Here is a 21231-nt window from a genome sequence, read left to right on the forward strand (position 1 = left end):
AATTTACTGTTTTCCCATCCTTAGTAAAGAACAATGTTTTTTTTTCAGCACTGTCAAGAAAGCTTACAGACAATAGTATTGTGCATACAGTATGTCATTTACAAAATTAATATCTGTAATGAAATAAATGTCCCCATCAGGAATATAAATTCATACATTGCTTTTGAATTACTACTTCTGAAACCCTTTCCATTCCCTTCCTCATCCTTTGATTACTTGAAAACCAGTTATACAGTCAGCTTGCAAAAAGCACTTTACATTCCTGCCACAAACCTTTTTAAATATCACAGCAAAAATGGGATTACTGTTATTTCATTTTGAACAGTACTATTGTAATAGTCTTTGAATTGTCCTACCTTGTTGGAGTTACTAACATTTAAAGTAATTGAGCACTGGGTTGAATTGAACCATTTTTCCCCGTCTTTTTTGGGCAAAAAAGAAGGTTCTCACATTATGAATTGAGCTGAAAACCCTGTAATTGCAATAATGTGAATGCAATTGTTGCTTGATAACGTCAAGTGAGTACAAATGTCAAATTCTTCAGGCAAACTGACACAAAATATATATTTTTTTATAATTAGTAAACTTTTCTACGTGTGCAGAAAATAGATCAAGTGTGTTAAGAATACTTTTTGAAAGTCTGACTTACAGATATACTAGTATTGCAGGTTTTCAAATTATGCAGTTGATTATGCCTACACACCCTGAACAAATAATGTGCTCATAAATTTGTATAAAAGCAACTATATATATTTATACACATACATACAATGAAAGTGGACAGAAAAACACATACACCACATGGGAGATTTAATGCATTGCAACATAATAACTATTAAAAATACAACTTCCATTTGGGAGTATGTGGCATGTAAAAAAAGGCTGATACTTTGATATAAATTTTCAAAGTGACATGAGGGAATGAGTTGAGCTTTTATTTATTTATTTATTTATTTATTTATTTATTTATTTATTACTAAGCAATTTTAGTTCGTGAAACGCGTTAACTGTTCCTGTTCATGTGTCCTTGATGCTTGTCACGATTGAATATTATTTAATCAATAAAGTCAGTTTGATCTTCATCTCATATAGGCCAAATAATTGTATCCAAGTTGCTCCAAAGGTGTTTCTGAGTCAGAAAGCTGGTATTAAATTATTTTTGCTTGCATGATATAACAAACACTTAGGCCTGGTTGGAATTTTGCACAGAATGACCTTGTTTCCCCAAATCTTGGATTGTACTGGTATGCAAATTACCAGGCTTCCCAGTGGAGAAGCAGGCCCCACCCTTTCTCACTTTCTGCACTTCAGAACACTAATGGACCAGCTGCATAGTACAGAAGGTGAGAGAAGGTGGGGACAAGCTCACAACAAAGCAACAAAACTTGGTCAAAATTTTGACCCAAAGCACTGTATCTAAAATATTATCGGGCTTTGAGCACATGAAAATGTTTTTTCAAAATGAAAAAACTCTGCTGTGTGATATAGGCATAGTCAAACACAATCAATTACATAAAGTGTCGCACTAAAAATGTGTAATATATTACATAAAAAGTTGCGCTAAAAAATTTAAAAATATTAGTGCAAAAGCATAATGAAAAATATAACATGTGCTACAAATGAATCCAAGTATAGAATTCAAAGGGAAGCTGCAAGAGTTAATTAAGAGAATCCAAAGGGATGCAGCAATATTGAATCAAGAGAATAGGTACAATCCTCCTCATATGTGGGGCAGGTTGTAATACATGCAGTCACCGTCCATCCCCATGTGAAAAGTCTGTTCTTGCGGGGTTCCTTTAAGCCGCGGTAAAGATCATCCAACCACACTCTCCATGATATCATCCAAAAAACAATAGATGCTCCACATAGTGTAAAAACTTACTGGCAGTTTATTAAAATGTAGAATCACACTTACATCAGTGCAGAAATAAAGCAAAATAAACTGCTAAAACAATCTCGCCAGCCGACGTAGAGAAAGCAACCCGCACTTCCGGGAACTGAAGTACGCGATGACGTCACCACGTGGCTCCTTCCTATGTGATTCCTCACAGGATAATGTCATCCATGGTGATGGACAGTGACTGCATATATTACAACATGGGTCACATATGAGGAGGACTGTACCTATTCTCTTGATTCATTCTTGCAGCATCCCTTTGGATCCTCTTTATTAACTCTTGCAGCATTCCTTTGGATTCTATAGTTGCATTAATATGTAGCAAATGTTATATTTTCCATTATGCTTTTGCACTAATCTTTGCCCATTTTTAGCGTGACTATTTATATAATATATTACACATTTTTAGCGCGACTCTTTATGTAATTGAACATAAAAATATGTGCTACATCTTAAAACGAAATATTTAACAACTTCTAAATTTAAAAAAAATGGTGACAGCATATTAAAAAAAGAAATGTACACTCTAATTAGGGATATAACAGATAAAAATACCATTGATATGATATATCTCTTGATGTCATATGTTGCTATACTGCCCTGAAAGTGTCTCTTGCATTAGTTTATAAATAGAAACTTTCAGTTAATAAGTCTTACACCCTTTTCTCTCCCAATCTCAGGTGTGACTTTGCAATGTGCCCCAGGGTCTACATCTCAGCTCTGTGTAAACAGTTTGAGAAATTCAATAAATGCAGTAGATCACATGATTGTTGTCAATAGGGGGCAAATTCAACACTGTAACACTGCAGTGTCACATGTGTTAAATCTGTCCACCACATTCTTCTGTAATTACTATGGCCCTGTCCACAGTGAAATTTGACAAAATCCACTGACTGCTGGCTTCATTACCAAGACTTAAAGTAATGAGAAATAAAACATTTTGAGTTATTACCAGAATAGAAAAAGAGGGAACATCTTTCAATGGTGACTTTTTCAGTTAGAGCTATCTAAAAAGGGATTATTCACACTTTTTGTGTTTACAAGACAGCAAGTGAAGGGAAATCTCCCCAGTTGTAGACAGATGGCAAAAAAAAAACCTGTTGTGTTTTAACCATAACTACTATAGCCAAAATGAAAAAAAGGTTTTGGCTTTAGATTCACTCTAACCCCTATAAGAGCCAGTGCCTAGGATAGCAATGTTGGACAATTGCTAAGGGGCATAATATACAAAGGGTGATCATTGTTTTTTTATGTAATGTTCAATAAAACACTTTATATTTTTTAGAGAAGGGTTAGAACTTCTGTCGGATTATTACTAATGTCAGTGTCTTCCTGTCTCAGTGACAACTGATCCCATCATTTTGTTGTCCTGGGGCAGGAAATTAAGTAAAATCTACCCAACGATGCCACAGCAATGAAAACTTGACAGAAGTAATTTAACCTTCCCAAGTCTATCTACAATCAAAGCTTTAGCTGAAGTTGGATTTTAAACAAAATTATAAAAATAAAACAAAACAAAAAAACAAAATGTCACAGTGGAACACATTTTCAGAAAAGCACATCCTCCTCCATTCAGTTAAAATACAGAACCCAGAGCTCATTCTAATTCTTGTGCTGTACAGCCTAAAGTCCATTTATTCAAAATACCTTTTTTCCATCGCATACCTGTCTACATTTCCCTTGTATTTTAAGTCGGTGACAAAACGTTCGGCACTTTTAAAATGTCACCTTCTTTTTTCATTGCAAAATGTGATGGACAAATTTCAGATGAGGTGGAAACCAGTAAAAAAAATAAATAAAGCTGAAGCTGTTCTGAAAGCATTCAAATTCCTTTGCCTAAAAATCCTAGCCCATGGGCACAAACACTGTGAGCCCCAGAGAGGAGAAGAATACCTCATTAGGCGCCAAGGTTATTTTACTAATTATATCAAATTGCTTTAAATTGTATGGGCTCAATTTTACTACTAAGTTAAGCCCTGTGTAAAGCTTTTTTTTCACAAAAAGAGATGAAGGTTTCTGGTGTCTAATTTCTTACTAAATGTACAGACCTACGCTGTGCTGCTAACTTAGCAGCTGACCTTTGAAACTGATTACGTGCTTTTGAATTGAGATCTCTTCCATACCGATTAACTGCCTCCCGTGCAAACATGTTTCAGTATGGTAATATCCTTTCAAAGGCTGAATTTACAGGATTGCGATTCCCTGCCTCTCCCCTGTACAATTGCTCTGTCTCATTTGTATGCGCTTTTAGTGTACTGTAGAAGTCAAATTCAAGCATGCAAAAGGTAAATAAAAAAATAAAAAATAATAAAAAAAAATCTTTCACAATATCTATTTGCTGTCATGTTTCATATACAGATGAGTGTTAGGATATACTAAGAACATTCTATTTGTTCACAATGAAGCAGCAAAAAGACAAAAAAATGCAGAACTTTATATGACAGGCTGGTTTTACTGTAATTGTTGAAACCTACAAAAAAGAGGCTTTATATATGCTTTTAGATGTAATAGTAATTACAATTAGGGATAACAAAGTGATTTTGGAGAGTGTTTTTGATAAAATTCTTTTCACTCCTCACCATGTTTTGATGGGGAAAAAATGTGAATCTCACTAACTCCTGGCAAAGGACCGGCCACTCTCACAGCATGCCGTCACTTATGTATAGTAACAATGCCACTCTCGGCTGCACCATGCACAAAAATTTTCCAGCTCCCGGGACTACAATCTAGGTGCTAGCAGCCTGAGTGCGATTGTCACTGGGCTTATTAGGCAATTTAAATAAGTAATTAAATCAGCACAATCCCAAATAAAAAGAATTGAACTGAACCCAATGGCAGCTTACTTATAGTGTTTTCCACTCAACACAAAAAGACCCAATAAATACAAGAAATGCAGTGCAAATAAGTCAGTATTATAAACAGTTAAGTGAATATCAAGTGTTAATCAGTGGCATCAATAATAATCAATATCAAGAATATCAACCTATACAATCTGGTGCATTGAGATATAAAAAGTGATAAATAAATAAATAACTAAATACACAAGTGAAAATCCATAAAAAATAGAATACTAGACATAAAAATCCCCCAGTACCATGCCAATAGACAATGAAAGTGCTGGTGCATCGATCCACATTAACAGGTGATATGGTGCGCTCCAATCTGTGCTCACACGCAGCTCACCTTAATGTCTGACTCATATATTACAATGAGTCAAACACGCTTTACACCTAGTGGTGTCAGATAGGGTAACAACTCACTCCATTCCTTCCCCCTCTTTAATCCGGGATACACAGCTCAACAGTATACGTAAGGATATGAAAAACAAGGAAGACACCCCAAAGTGCTCTCTGTAAAATGATTTATTGACCATATAGTATAAAAGATCCACACACAATCAAAGCACTTCAGCAGTGCGGGCTAGAACGGGCTCCTCTGTACAGCTTCCTTGAGACAGACCAAGATGTGGTGTCCATGCGCAGGCTCCGCCCCCATACGCTTTACATCAAACTACTTTGTCAGCGTATGGGGGTGGAGCCTGTGCATGGACTAGACGGTGACAGATGCGGCCACTTGCTGGCCTAAAAAAGACTGCTGTGGGGTCCATCAGATTGTTGGATTGTCGTCAGCCTTCCCGTGTTCCGGAGCTTCTGCATACTTCTTTTGGATTTCCCTGTTGTGACCCGGCTTGCTCCTGACCTTGTTTGATCTCCTCTTCCTGGCTTGCTTCACCAATCTTGCTCCTGTTGATCACCCATGTATGACCCCGACTTGCCTCAAGGACTTCTCTTTACTACCTGTCAGCCTTCCTGTGTATGACCCTGACTCACATTACAGACTTTGCTATCTTCTCCTGCCTGCTTCCCTGTTGTGACCTTGGCTTGTTCCTGTTTTCTCGACCTACTTTATCCTCGGACTGACTACCCGTGTTTGATCCTAAGCCTGGACTTTACCACTGCTTCCAGTTGTGCACACGGTTGCCAGGTTCTTCTGGAGCTTTCAAGATACTTCTGCCTTGCTGTGTATCCTGCCTTCTCCAGCACCCTCCAGGTGTCCACCGGCCCTGCTCTTCATCACCCTGTTGGCAACCTGTTCTACTTTGGGCGCTACACCTCCTGTACCACCTTAAGGGGTGTGCCGCACTTAGCCGCAAGGGGAGCCCTCTCAACATCTTGGCCTCGGATCAGGTACGTGACAGTACAATCCAGCCATGTCAGAGGCCGACAGAGGTGCTTCCCCACTCGAGTCTCTGTGCCAGCAGGTCACAGCCCTTACCCAAGTACAGCGATTAGAGGAAGGGTACTTTCAGTTGGAGGGTCGTCTGCAGCACCTGATTACATTCCCTGCTCCTGCAGGTCCCAGTCCACCATCCACCAGCCCTGCATCTGCCTCATCAATGCAGAAACACACCACCTCCTCACATACAGTGGTGATCCCTCCTCCTGAACCATGGGTGCCAACGCCTGAGCAATTCTCTGGTGACCGGAAGAAGTTCAGGGCTTTCAAGAACGCCTGCCTGCTGTACTTGGTTCTTCAGCCTAGAACTTTTTCCACAGAGACTGTGAAAGTAGGGTTCGTTATCTCCTTGCTATCCAATGAACTCCAAGCTTGGGCCCATAGCCTATTGGAACAGAAGAACTCTGTTTTCAACTCCATAGATGCCTTCTTTGAAACAAAGGCACAACTTTATGATGATCCCCAATGTATGGCCACCGCTGAAGCTGCTCTGCATACTCTACAGCAGGGAAGGTTCGCCGCGGAGGATAACACTGTAGACTTTCGTAAATGGTCCGCAGATACATGTTGGAACGAGGCAGCTCTTAGGTACCAGTACCATCTAGGTCTAGGACTAGCTGAAGCCCTTAAAGATGAGTTGGCCAAGTAGAGACTCTCGCTATTCTCGCTACTCTTCTCGCTGATCTTCTTCATCTCATCTGGTTCTCCCTGTCTCGTTACAGGTGGTGGAAGGGGAGGTCCGGCTCCTAGCAATTATTGACTCTGGGGAATGCAGCTGCTTTCTGGACCTATCTCTAGCAAAAATACTTTGTGTACCCCTCTGTAATAAAAGGCAAATACTCGATGAGCTGATGGTTCCCTGCCCAGCTACGGACTTGTCACCCAAGAGACCAGACCCATTCTCACCATAACAGATTTTGGCCAACAGGAGTTCATCTGCTTAGATGTTCTATGTTCTCCTATGTTCCCCATCATCCTGGGAATTCCTTGGCTACAGGCTCATAACCCAAAAATCAACTGGGCCAAGAAGGAGGTCTCCTTCTTTTCTACCTACTGTCTGCACCGCTGTTTTGTTCCTGGGCCCAGTAACCCCACCAACTGCTTGACCATTCAACCAGTACCTAGTTCCCATCAGAACATACCACTAGCCTATCACAAGTTCATGGACGTTTTTGACGAGAAAAAGGCTAATGTCCTTCCACCTCATCGGCTGTATGATTGTCCGATAGAAATACTCCCTGGTGCAGAGATAAATTTTTGGCGCATATTCCCTCTGTCAGAAATTGAGCTGGAAAACGTACGGCTATACATCAATGAAAATCTGGAAAAGGGGTTCATCCATCCTTCCTCCTCTCTTGCTGGAGCTGGCATATTCTTTGTCGGAAAAAAGGATGGCACACTAAGACCTTGTGTGGACTACAGGGAACCTAATAAAATTACAATAAAGAACCGGTATTCGCTTCCGCTTAACTCTTTTAAAGGTTTCTAACTGCCTGGATCTTCAAATTAGATCTATGAGACGCCTACAATCTTGTTCATATCTGGGAGGGAGACGAATAGAAGACGGCATTCTGAACTCGGTTTGGACACTTCGAATATCTTGTCATAGCATTCGGATTGTGTAATGCTCCAGGCACATTCTAACACTTTGTGAACGATATTTTCAGAGAATTCCTTAACCACTTTGTGATCATATACCTTGATGACATCCTCATCTTTTTAGCCCCCCTGGATCTCCACAGAGCTCATGTAAAGAAGGTACTTTTAACTTTAAGGAAGCACGGCCTTTATGTCAAGGCGGAGAAGTGTGACTTCAAAAGAATGTCTATCCAGTTTTTGGGTTTCATTATTTCCACTGAGGGGATCGCAATGGACCCACAAAAGGTGAAGGCAATCCTGGAGTGGCCAGCCCTTTCAGAAAAGAAAGGCATCCAATGGTTTTTGGGGTTTGCCAACTTCTACTGGAGATTTGTGAAGGGCTTCTCTGCCATCATCTCGCCCATTACCCAGTTGACCCACCAGCAAGCCAGATTCCAGTGGTCTCAAGAAGCCTAGGCAGCTTTCGACAAGTTAAAGGGTCTGTTTACCTCTGCACCAGTACTACAGCATGTAGATCCAGCCTTGCCTTATGTGCTGAAAGTGGATGCCTCAGAAGTAGGCACAGGGGCAATCTTGTCTCAGCACCAGGGGCCTAAAGCCCTATGCCACCCTGTTGTTTTTTTTCTCAGAAAATGAGTCCCTCGGAAAGGAATTATGATGTGGGTGATCGGGAGTTGTTGGAAATTAAATTTGCCCTGGAGGAGTGGAGATATTTGCTGGAAGGGGCCGCACATCCCATTATGATTTTTACGGATCATATAAACCTGGAATACCTTAAAATTGCTAAACGTTTGAAACCACAACAAGCCTGGGTTCTTTTCCAGATTTATTTTTCACATCACCTACCGGCCAGGCTCCAAGAATGGGAAGGCGGATGCTCTCTCCCGAATGTTCTCAGATACCCCTGAAGCAGCGGAACCAAGTACTATTCTGTCACCACAACATTTTTTGCTTTTCCAACCGGATTTGAAGACATCAATTAAGCAAGCATCAATACAGTGTACTGAGTCAGAGGTGTCTTCTTTGAAAACTCAAGACGGGTTTCTGTGACCAAAATGTATTTAGCTACATGTCTTTGATAAAAAAGAATTTCCTAAGAGGCATGTTGAGTCCATTGAATATTGTTTTTTTTTTGTCACAGGTTTTTGAAAAATGACAAAAAAAAAAAGAATATTCAATGGGCTCAACATGCCTCTTAGGAAATTATTTTTTATCAAAGACATGTAGCTAAATACATTTTGGCCACAGAAACCCGTCTTGACTTTTTCAAAGAAGACACCTCTGACTCAGTACACTGAGAGGCATGTTGAGTCCATGGAATATTTAATATTTTGCCACAAATGACAATTACTTTTTTTTTTACACAAAGTTGTCACTTAAATAATATATTGCTCAAACATGCCATGGGTATATGTGAAATGCCACCCTAAAATACATTCTACGGTGATACCACATGTGTGAGACTTTTTGGCAGTCTAGCCACGTACAGGACCCCGAAAACTTGTGGAAAAATGTAAAATATTCCATGAACTCTCAGCAAATAGCTTTCAGTGTCTACTTTCCAAAACGGGGTAATTTGGGGGAGGGGGGGGGGATTCGTGCTATCTTGACATTTCCAGGACTCCGAAACTGTGATAGGTAGTGAGGAAGTAAATTAAGCAATTTACTCTTTTAGAAAACCTGAAGGCAGTGATTGGTTTTCGGGGTCCCGTACACAGCTAGGCTCCCAAAAAGTCTCACACATGTGGAATCCCACGAGAAGCAGCAGAATGTATTTTGGGGTGTAATTCCACATATACTAATGACATGTGTGAGCAATATATCATTTAAGCGACAACTTTGTGTAAAAAAAAAAAAAGAAATTGTCATTTGTGGCAAAATATTAAATATTCCATGGACTCAACATGCCTCTCAGCAAATAGCTTGGGGTGTCTACTTTCCAAAAATGGGTTATGGGGGGGGGGGGTGTTTTAACTCTCCTGGCATTTTATGCCCAATACTAGAAGCTTTTAGCACACATCACCCACTCTTCTAACCACTTGTGCACCAAGCCTTTTCTGACACTTTTTGTTTACAAGAAAAAATGTATTTTTTTACTAGAAAATTACTTTGAACCCCAAACATTATATATATATTTTAAAACAGAGACCCTACAGAATAAAATGGTGGATGCGCAGAGATTTTTCAAATGCAATTTTTGGGGAAAAAAATCCCACTTTTTTTAAATTTAATGCACAAATATATTGCCCAATTGTTTGGTAAAACATAAAAGATGATCTCATGCAGAGTATATGGATACCAAACGTGACATGTTTTAAAATTGCGCATGCCCATGCAGCAGCGACAAACTACGTACATTTTTAAAAGCCTTTACAGGTTACCACTATAGATTTACAGAGGAGGTCTACTGGAAGAATTCCTGCTCTCAATCTGACGTTCGCCGCGATACCTCACATGCACAGTGCAATTGCTGTTTACATTTGACACAAGACCAATGCTTGCGTTCGTCTTTGCACGCAAACATGGGGAGACAGGGGTGCTTGAATTTTTTTATTATTATTATTTATTTTGATTTTTTATTTTATTTTGATACCTTTCCTTTCATTTTTTTTTTCATTTTTTTTTATTATTTTTTTATTGTTATCACAGGGAATGAAAATATCCCCTATGATAGCAATAAGTAGTGACAGGTACTCTTTTTTTTGCCAGATCTCTCCTCTGCCCTTAAAGCATCTGACCACACCAAGATTCGTGTGATAAGATGCTTTCCCAATTTCCCAATGGCGCTGTTTATATCTGGCAAAACTGAAGTCATGAAATGCTTGTGGCTTCCGGTATCTTAAGCCATAGAGATTATTGGAACCATTCTGGTCTCAAATCAGCTCTATGGTCAGCTGACAGAACCACCAGCTGCAGTCTTGGGTTACCCGGTGGGACAGGAGAGCCAGAGAAAACTGTGGAAGACAGGGGGAGGGGGGATTCCCCTCCCACTGCTTGTAAAAGCAGTCTAGCAGCTAATTAGCCACTAGGATTGCTTTTACATGAAAGCCAATTGCTGGCTGTAAAAAACGATACCAAGATGATGCCTAAACCTGCAGGCATCATCCTGGTGTGACCACTTAAAGTCCACGACATGCCAGTATGTTGCTGGTCCTTGTTGGGCATATATTGTAAGGTTCTTTTTTTCATGCAGCCTGTGGGCTGAATGAAAAAAGAGAACCAACAGATTCCTCCATTCACATCGATCGATGTGGATGAAGAAATCTCTGCCAAGAAAAGTTTAAAAATATATGGCGAAGCATAAGGGAAATTTGCCCTCTGTGTCCACCCCATCCCCTATGGTTCGCCATATATGCTCTCTTTTTAACTGCGGTGGTGAAATCACCTCCTACTGTGCTGCAATCATTAATTTACATATATGCTGAGAGCAAACGCTGTTGCTGTCAGGATAAACAAATCAGTGCTTCAACTGATGGGCGTACCTGCAAAGAAAAACATAACACCACAAAACAAAAAAACACAGTAACAATAAAACATTACAATATAATAGTTTACAGTGCAGTAAAACAGTAGAATGGGTGGTATCTGCAAAGCAAACTATGGTTAACAATGAAAAACACAGCAACTATAAAACATTACATTATAATAGCATACAGTACAGTACAGTAAAACAGTAAGAACAGAAAATTAACTCAATAAAACAACTGTTTTGGTTTTTTTTTATTTTATTTTTTTTTTATTTTTTTGTTTTTTTTTGTAATTTTTTTTACACTTTGTAAAAAACTTTAAACATTCCAGGCTAGGGTCTCCCAAAATGCGATAGCCATCTAATACCCTTCAAGGCCCTGTGTGAAAATGTGTCTTAGACTGGGCCGTGCTGTACCCTATACTAATACTCTACTGGTGTGTGGTAGTGATGGAAACAGTCCCCGATACAGAGACCAGGTTGGCCAGGACGGAAGGGACAAAAAAAGTGGGTGTCATGCCTACAGTATATCCTCGTTTTCTACAGACACGACATCTTCTTTGGGGTGCTCATTGGGTACAGGTACCAGGGAGGACATCTGAAAAATGTCCCTCATGCAGCTGGATCACTGCATCTGAATTGTGAATTTGGGCCACAGCACCTTCTGGATACAGAAGGGCTGTGATAATCTCTTCCTGGAATTTTAGGAAGGATCCACTTCTTCCTGATGCTTTGTATAGCACATAAGCGTTCAGCAGAGCAAATTGTATACAGACACTTTCTTGTAACAGCGTCTGGCCTTACGGGTAATTAAGTACGGCGCCATCATCTGGTCATTGAAGTCCACCCCTCCCATGTTATGTTAAGGTTGTATATTGCTTGTAGACTGCTTCTTAACAACACCAGTCGCCGTTGTAATTGGGACTGTCGTATCTGCGTGAATGGAGGACAGAACGAAAACATGCTGTGTGTCCCTCCACTTCACTACAAGCAATTTATAACACTCCAAGAAGGCTCTCTCCCTCTGTCTAAGTCGGGAATCTACAAGCCATTAGGAAAGTACGGATTAGGTCGTAGGGTGCCACATGCACCAATTCCAGAATCAAAAAGGTGGCTAAAAAGTGACACGCTTGTGTAATAAATGTCTACGTATAAATGGTACCCCTTTCTGAATAAGGGTGACACCAAGTCCCAAACAATCTTGCCGCTGTTCCCTATGTAGTCTGGGCAGTCGGGGGGCTCCACAATGCTATCTTTTCCCTTGTAAATCTGGAAACTACATGTATAGCCTTTTGTCCTGTCACAGAGCTTTTGCATCTTGACCCCGTATCTGGCACACTTGCGTGGGAGAAACTGTTTGAAAACAAGGCGGCCAGAAAATGTAATCAGGGACTCATCAATGCAGACAACTTTTTGGGGTGTATACAAGGCTGCAAATTTTTGGTTGAAGTGATTTACGAGGAGCGGAATTTTGTGGAGTCGGTCATATCCATGGTCACCCCGAGGATGACAGAGTTCATTGTCATTGAAATGCATGAACCGCAATATTTGTCCTGGCCATGGTAGCAGAGAACACAGGCATATGATGAATTGGGTCAGTGGACCAATATGACCGCACATCACTCTTTTAGTAATGCCCATGATGGGGGATAGGCCCAGAAAGGTATTTAATTTGGAAACAGTAATACGTTTCCATGCTAATTTTCTGGCAAGAGTCAAATTTGGATTTGCGGCGATAAATTGATTGTCATATAAATTGCTTTGGTCCACAATAGATCTGTACAGATCTTCTGAAAAAAACAGCTCATAAAAACCAAGGGGAGTAAAATCTGCTCTTTCCACCTGAATTCCGGTTTGGCCAGTAAATGGGGGAAGTACGGGGGCTGCCGAAGTGGTGGGCTCCCAATCAAGACTTACAAGCGCATCAGGAAGGACACTATGGCTCTACGGGCCTGTCTTCAAATTCTTGGTGACTGCAAGACACTACTTGTGCTAACCACCACACCAGCTTGAACTGCACTTATGGGACTCGCCCTGTCACCAAGTGTTACTGCAGTGCTGGTTTGACTATGACCAGGATGTACTAGGCCGCTGTTGCTTGCCAGTTCACCAGAAGGTTTAGAGGCACTAGTACCGACCCTCTGCTGCATATGAGAACCGTGCGATTGTTGCACCTCAGCAACAGAAGAACAGGGTCGGGTACACCTGACCTTAGCATGGACCACTACTCCATCGTCAGAGCTATCTGTCTCGGTGCCGCTGCTCTCTACAGGTTAGAATACTGAGCCCGATTCTGACAATGAGGCTTCCCCATCGCTCTCATCTGCCTTGCTCAGCATCGTGTAGGCCTCTTCAGTTCACTAGTATACCTCTGTTTGGACATTTTGGCCAATAAACTTATAGGTACCTAGTGTGACTCACAGGTAAAAAAGCATCTGGTTGTCAGGGACAAATTTAACTGCAGGTGCTAGCAGAGATCCGGCCTGACTTTACTAACGCTGCGGTTTAGTGTGCTGTGTTTTAGAAGTGACAGTAATCTGCTGATGCTGCATTTCTTGGGGGCTGGGCGGAGGAGCTAAATGCAGGTGCTGGCAGGTGTCGGGGGCTGACCCGGTTAACGCTGAATTTTGGGAACACTATACTATTGGGGACACTAGTATAGTTCTGATCTGATCAAAGATATTGATCCATTCAGACACTATACTAATAATGGAGGTGTATACAGTAGTGTGTGTGTGTCACTGGCAATAAAAGGGTTAAAATGTATTACTAAATATGTGGCGGACAATCTGAAGCTGTTCTGGATTGATGCGAACTAACGTTAGCGCTAACTGACGTCACCTGTGACACTAATACAGTGATCAGGAAAAGATCTGTACATTATAATAGTGACACTGTGACAGGGCAGTGAAGGGGTTAACTGGGGGTGATCAGGGGGTTAAATCTTTATTAGGGAATATATGGTGGCTACCCTAAACCTATCTGGAACTGCCTCTAACTATCACTAACTGCTGCTGACACTAACCGGTGTCACCAGTGACACTAATACAGTGATCAGTAAATTATCTGTATACTGTATATAGTGACACTGTGACAGGGAGTGAAAGGGTTAACTTGGGTTGATCAGGGGGTTAAATATGTGTCTATTTGTACTGGTGTCATTGTAGTGCTTGTATATTCACTGTTGATGCTCTCTCCTCTCATGCTGGAACTGAAAAGGGCCCCAGGAGAGGATATTTCATCATTTCCTGTGCCTGTGTTTACATTACACAGGCACAGGACGTTCTGTCATTGGTCAGAACAGATCACCAAGTCCAGGCCATAATTCATTGGCCTGGACCTGATGACTGATCGGTTCTGAACCAAATCAGATCATTGCGGGAACCATTACCCCCCACATGCGACCGACGTACAGCTATGTCTGTTCGGGCAGCCGAGCCACCTTGCCACAGTAAAACTGCAGCAGGTGGTCGTCAACAGGTTAAAGTGCATATTTTAATACATGTCAAGGCTGTCTGATGACTAACCTGTTGTTTTCCTTATGATTTGATTAAATCATTATGATTTTGATTATGATTTGACCTCATGCTGATTTCAGTTTGGGCAAGCCATGTCTTTATTTTATACAGTACTGTATATTCTATTAACTTAAAAAAAAAAAAATAATGTCATATAATACAGTCTATACAAGAGAGGTAACAAATAGTAGTTAATCCCACCATGCCTTAAAGACGAACTCCAGGTAAATACAGTTGAATGTTTGTCACCAGCCACATTTAATATTTTCATTCATGTATTCTGTGCTATTCCCTCCCCCTGCTTTGCTGAATGATGGCACTTGTGCGCCTGCTGCCAGTAATCATTAGCAGTAGCTCTGCTTACAGGATCCCTGGTATTTTAATATTATTAAAGGGTCATATTGGCAAACAGATTGGACAATGTTAACTATATTTGCAGCAAAAATAAAAAATAGCATTTTGAATGCTGTCCACAGTTCTATTTTAAATAGATGGGGCCAAACAGCAGCTTTTCTACTGACTACACTGAGGCTGCAGCACCAAAAAAAGTAAAAGCATTTTTACATTGCCCTATAACAGCATGCTTCGCACAAGACATTCACTTTTAGACATAATCACTAAAATGTCATGTAAGTTTTTCAACATTTTATTTAAATCTCAAATGTAATTTTTAAAATATTTTTAAAATTGCAACTTTTGTTAAAAGAATATGAAGTGGGTAAACAAAATGTCATTCAATAAGGGTTTACGTGCGTAACTTCATGGGTGATCAGCTGACACAGGCAGCAACTGTAACTTCCAGTTTGCTGAACAGGTGCAAAGTTTGAACCAATAATGAAAAACAGGGACAAAATGGCTAAGAGCATGCGTACACTGCAAAATAATACAACACAGATTATGACAGCTGCACAAACATGGACTCTTCAAAGGATTGCCTCTGTAGCTCAAATCAGGGTAACGGTAATGTGGCTGCATAGCATAGTCTCTTTAAGACACTATACCAACAAAGAATTTAGCTGAGTATCACTAAACAGTAAAGAAAACAGCTACTTGTGCTTAACCTCATAAACAGCATTCTTCTCAGTGAGGTCCAAGTTAGCTCTGGTTAACGCAGGCAAACAGCTGAAGGGATCCCAGGCTCGAGGATAAGGGGTCAGCCCACTGGAATTAGAATACAATGGTAACAATTAGGGAGATACTTCCCACAGTAGTTGGATTTTCGGGACAAGCGGCATGCTCTGAGGTTCTGAGCTTGTTTCCCACATGCATGTTATGACAGTGGAGGGCTGCTCACCTGGTTGCAGATCACCTGCCCTGCTACCTCTGCCTCTCCAAGTGTGGCCTCTCTGAGCTGCTCAAGGATGGAGGCATTAAAAATGATCTTCCCTGGGTGTGTCCAGGAACTCAGGGTTTTCATGAGAAAAAGGAGTTAAAAGGGCCTGCACATTTCCTTCACAGATTTAGATGATCTTGATGACCTTCCCTTTTCCCCCTTCTTGACTTTGTTACATTGCATCAATGCTATCAGCAAGGCTAGCAGGATGCAAATGTAGTAACTGACAGCCTTGGAGTCATGGCCGTAACAATGTGTTACAGGTCCCATAGCAAAACCTTCGAGAGATCCCTCTGGCTCTCTAATCTCCATTTTGAAGGCATTTCATTTAGGGTACCTTCAGACCAATAAGCTAATGTGTGTTACTGCAACATGGTAATGCATGACACTTGTGCCATCCCAATGCACAAGTATAGAAAGTGCAAATGAGCATGTGCTATGGTGCACCACAATCCACATGCCATATTTTTGCAAGTGATGGATGCAAAACAAGCAACACTTTTTGATGATTAGACAAGGATTGAGAAAGATTTTGAAGGGGCTATAATACTGTAGGTTCCTCGAAATGGAGTATTTATTATTAAACTAAGATTTTGCAATACAGTACAGACACTCCTCCTTTAACCACTTACCTGTTTAATGACCGCTCAGACTTACGACCAGCTCTTACTTTTACTTTTTGGGCACTGTACAGGATTTTTGTTGTTTATATTTTTGTGTTCTGTACTTATGCACATTAAAACAATGTAATTGAGTTGTAGTTTTGTGTTTAGACCTTTTCTTTCAGAATACAGTACAGTACAGTAGTTAGGAATGGTTAAAATATTGATTACTTGTGGCTCCTTGTTTAACATCCAGTTTGTTTAACAACCTGGTCGCTGGAACGTAACCTGGTCGTTAGGCAAGGAGAGCCTGTATATTAAAAAATCTTTGTGACAACAGACACCAACCACTTTCTTTTTTATGAAGAAAATGGAGACTGTCACTGAATCTGCACTATGGCTAAAAAGTATTTTGACACGTCCCAGCCAGTTGCACAGGGTGAGACATCTGCTTGTCTATGGCTAGCCAATGCTCAGATTTATAGTCGCTTTTTCACTTTCAAGACTAGCAGTTCTTATCTTTTATTGTTTTTTAATCCACAGTCAGCACATATGAACATTTCAGTGCAGGTTATTGATTCCTAGCTTAGAACTATCTGTTCTCTATTCCCTTCTCAGGAATTGCCAGAGAGGTGGAAAAACCTGAAGAAGATTGCATTCATAGTAAAGCATGAAGTGTCTCCTCTGCAGGCAAATGAAGTCTCCGTTATCAGGAGGAAATGTGTCCTCTTTGAGGTGAGATCGCTTCTGTGCTCTGAAGCAAATGATTTTTTCTCTTTTTGTTCCAATAACAAGCTGGAGCCAAGCTTCACTGAACTGAGAAATTGTAAACTCTTGGAAAAAAGGTTGTCTAAAGATAACAATTCAATGTTTCTTGGTAATGCACTCTGGATGGATCTGATAATTTAAAGCCCCACTTCAGTAAAACGCTGGTGAGGCCTGTATGTCTTTTATCTTCAATTATGTCTAATCTCTTTCCAATTCAAACACTGCATAACTCACATCAGATCAAAATATAGATTTTAAATGTTTTCGTTCTGCCAGTGTGCATTAGCTTTGAGATAGGTACAATTTAAATATACTTAGTTTCTTTTTTTTTTCTTCTCAAGGTAAAAACAGATTTATACAATTCAGAAAAGGTGTTCATAAAAAAATGTATGGTTTGCTATAATGGATCCCATCAGTGAACCTGTGTTCATTTTATTTCTACAGGTTAAACAGCACGAATATAGAAATAGATTTAAAAATGAAATTATCTTTAAATTTGATGCAGAAGATCCATACAAACATTTGGATAAGGTATAACACAATTTTGTTCCCTTTTATTTATTTTATGATGACAAACTTCAGATCATTCTTATTTCAGTGTAGACAAGCAGGACTATCACAAGGATTGTTTACACTTAGAATAGAACTCTATCCTAATTTATTGTATATGTTTATCTAAGATTTTGTAACGTGTTTGATAGAGTGATAAATGTTTAGGACCTCTGTTGAGGTTTTTCATGCCATCCTATGCTGCTTTGGACAGATTTCCCTCTATTTACTGTCCCAGTAACATGATTTCACCAGAAAGTGAAGAAAAATCTCTGGTAGAAGACAAAATGTAAAATGTTTCTTTCTAGCACAGTAAGGGAAGCTAGAACCCATGTCGGCTCATTATTGCTGTCAGAGTCAGTGTTGCAAATTTCCCCTAAACTTTTGTTCATGGTGACAGTAGGTGAGATGAAATGGAGCCCTGGATAGCTAAAAAAAAAGAAACCCTAACCCTTCCCTACAAATCCTAATAAAAAATCAATTGGACCTCCACTTTAAGTTTTGGATAGCACGTGGAAGGTTTAGAACTTCATTCTGGCTTTATTCCTGTATATGTTGGTATCAAATAGATTTCCTTCTCTTCCTGTTTTAGAGATATGACAAAAAGTATATAGAAATATATCCAAAATGAGAAGAAATCTAACCTTTGATAGTGGTCACTAGAGCTGTTATCCCCATGAGGAGATATCTCTTCTAGTACTAATTGAAAAATCTATGCATGTTTGTTGCTCTGAATGTCTAAAAAAAGCCAAGGGCTTCAAAATGGGGGATACCAGACATATAAGGGATTCTGTAGAAGAATAAACTGTATATGTGCTAGGATCAATCCAGCAGCAAAATAGGATCAAGCATGGCCACCCATCCCATTGCTTGTTATTATCAGTAAGGCACCTCCATATCTCCATATGACTAGCAAAAGGTTTTGTTGTCTGTTCTGTCTGTTTTAAACAAAAATAAAACTGGAATTGACTGAATGTTTTTGGCAGAAACTTTGAGTTGTCTCCAGTTTTGCTAAATCAGCTTCTTAGTTGCTTTTGTATGAGCACTCTTTTAATTAAACATGTTTGTTTCAAATCTGCTTTATGGAGGGCATTTTATTTAGCTATACATAAAAGTAAAATCTAGCATAAATATGATTATTAAAGATCTTAATCCTGGAGTCACCTTTTTGTGGGTATTTGCATGTCTTTTTACGTGTGGTATCAGTGCCCATTAAAAACATGTTTTTGTACACTGCCATTGTCAATAATCAATAAGCCATTACCATGTGTCATTGCACCAAACAATCAACATCATTTTTTTTCAGTCAATGCTCATTGCATTGTTGGGAACTAACATTATTTAAAACAAGAGTAACCTGTGTACATGCTTTATTGTGTGTTAAAAATCATAGTGTGAATCGGCCACAAAAGTGACCTCTTGCTTGCTAATGAAAGCAGGCCTTGAACCTAAAAAGCAAGTTCTACTTTTTATGTGTGCCTCCCCTTTCTTTTGCCAAATTGCAGAATAAAACATAAAGAAAACACCTAGACAGTACACCTACCTTTTATCTGACTTCTTCCCTTTGGCACCTAGAGGAGGGTGAAATCATCATCTTTCTGGCTAGATCTCAGATAATGTTTAGTAGCCCAAGATGACCATGCACTGTGATATAGTTATGCAACATCTTCTCTTAAGATTTGGAGTACTCAGGAATCCCAGGGATCTCATCAGAAGGATAATGATGTTACCATACATACCAACTTTATGAAATGAGGGACACTTTCTAAGGTATTTAGGTGAGGGGAACACCCCTGCTATGCCCTAAATTTTGCAGACCATTAAGAATGTTATGCCAAAATATTTGGTTCACCTTTTCAGAAAAAATTTAAAGGTGAACTAATGCCGTACTGGCTTATCGAAATAGGGAACAAGATAATTCAGAGATAGGATGAAGGATTTAGTGCAGAAAAACACTTTTACTAGTAAAATGGTATACATTTTTATGTACTTTATATCCATATATTACACCAAAAAGAGGGAAAGATCTGCTTTAATGACCACCAACCAGAATATACAGAGAAGAAGATGTTTCAGTTTTGTTGGTTTTCTTGGCTTACATACTTTTCGTTTATCTAGATTCCCACCAGCAGCCCATAGGAAAAAAATACAGTGCAGTAGAATTTGTCTACATGTAAAACAGTCAAGCTTTAAAGAATGCCTACAGTAAAAATTTTAGTGCACACAGTCCACTGCAGTGGAGCTTTTTCACACATTTCTGACTGAGTGACAGAAAAGAAAAGCTTGTTGTGTACTGGTAAAGTGAGATATGAATTACTTCTGTTCACCCTCAAACTGTCCATAAAATTCCCTGTTGTTGTTTGGTAGTGTTGAAACTGTTAATGCTAAGGACTTCAACCACCCGAAGCATGATTCATTCCCTGAAAATACATTACATGCACTTTCCAGGATGTAGTCAAGTGTAACAGCAGATAATTCACACTCCTTGGAAATGTCACAAGTAACATGCGGCCAAATGACAATATTTTTGTCTTTAGACCCATAGAAATATCTCCAGGTTGGAGGATGAGATGAGAAAACTGCAGGAAACAGCAGAATTGTTTGAAGTCAGTGTCCCAGAGTATAAACAGCTACGCCAATGTCGCACTGCCATCGCCTTACTGAAGTCAGTGTGGGATATGGTTGTATTTGTACGGGTAAGTCCATAGACAAGTTCGTGTTTACTACAAGCAAAGTGCTAATGTTAAAAATTTATTGCTTACAAAGTGTTTGTTTCACTGTTGCTTTTATACATATATGTAAGAGTGGAATTAGACAGCACATGTTTTTGATATGCATACTGTGTGAGCAAAATAATAACAAAACAACATATTCAGTACATCTCTGCAAAACATTTATGTAGGCGGGTCACAGGCACATGCAGCAAAGCATCCCTCTGAACAGACAGAGCTTCTGGCACTTGATTGTTTACCTTGCCAAGCTCACACTTTAATCATGTGCAGGCCATTGGTCACTCAGTCTTGCTTATCCTCCTAGTCACAGTTTTTTAACCCCTTAATGCCCAGAACATCTCCTTACACAGGCCTGTGTCTTATTCGTACTCCAGGTCAGAGCTCACAAAGTCAAACCAGACACTCGGGGCCCATTTTACATGGGAGCATAAGTCATCTTTTCCATAGCTTTGATTATTGAGTGGTCCTTTATGCAAAGTTCTCATACAGAACTTTGGAGTAGTGCGGTAGTGTTAGGGCACAATATTTATG

The 21231-nt window shown here is 39.8% G+C and overlaps 1 protein-coding gene across 1 annotated transcript in view; it reads left to right on the forward strand.

Moving 5' to 3' along the window:
• LOC309558730 (dynein axonemal heavy chain 11-like) overlaps window positions 1-21231 on the forward strand; it is a gene marked incomplete at both ends in the record, with an annotated part of 1130439 nt that overhangs the window by 203334 nt on the left and 905874 nt on the right. Inside the window, 3 exons of the mRNA XM_082261779.1 lie at window positions 17270-17386; window positions 17864-17950; window positions 20506-20664. Of these exons, the coding sequence (XP_082117905.1) occupies window positions 17270-17386; window positions 17864-17950; window positions 20506-20664 (363 nt within the window). The remainder of the gene's footprint in view (window positions 1-17269; window positions 17387-17863; window positions 17951-20505; window positions 20665-21231) is intronic.

Source organism: Pelophylax lessonae, assembly GCF_965119305.1.
Source record: "Pelophylax lessonae genome assembly, chromosome: 6".
Classification (NCBI taxonomy): Eukaryota; Metazoa; Chordata; class Amphibia; order Anura; family Ranidae; genus Pelophylax; species Pelophylax lessonae.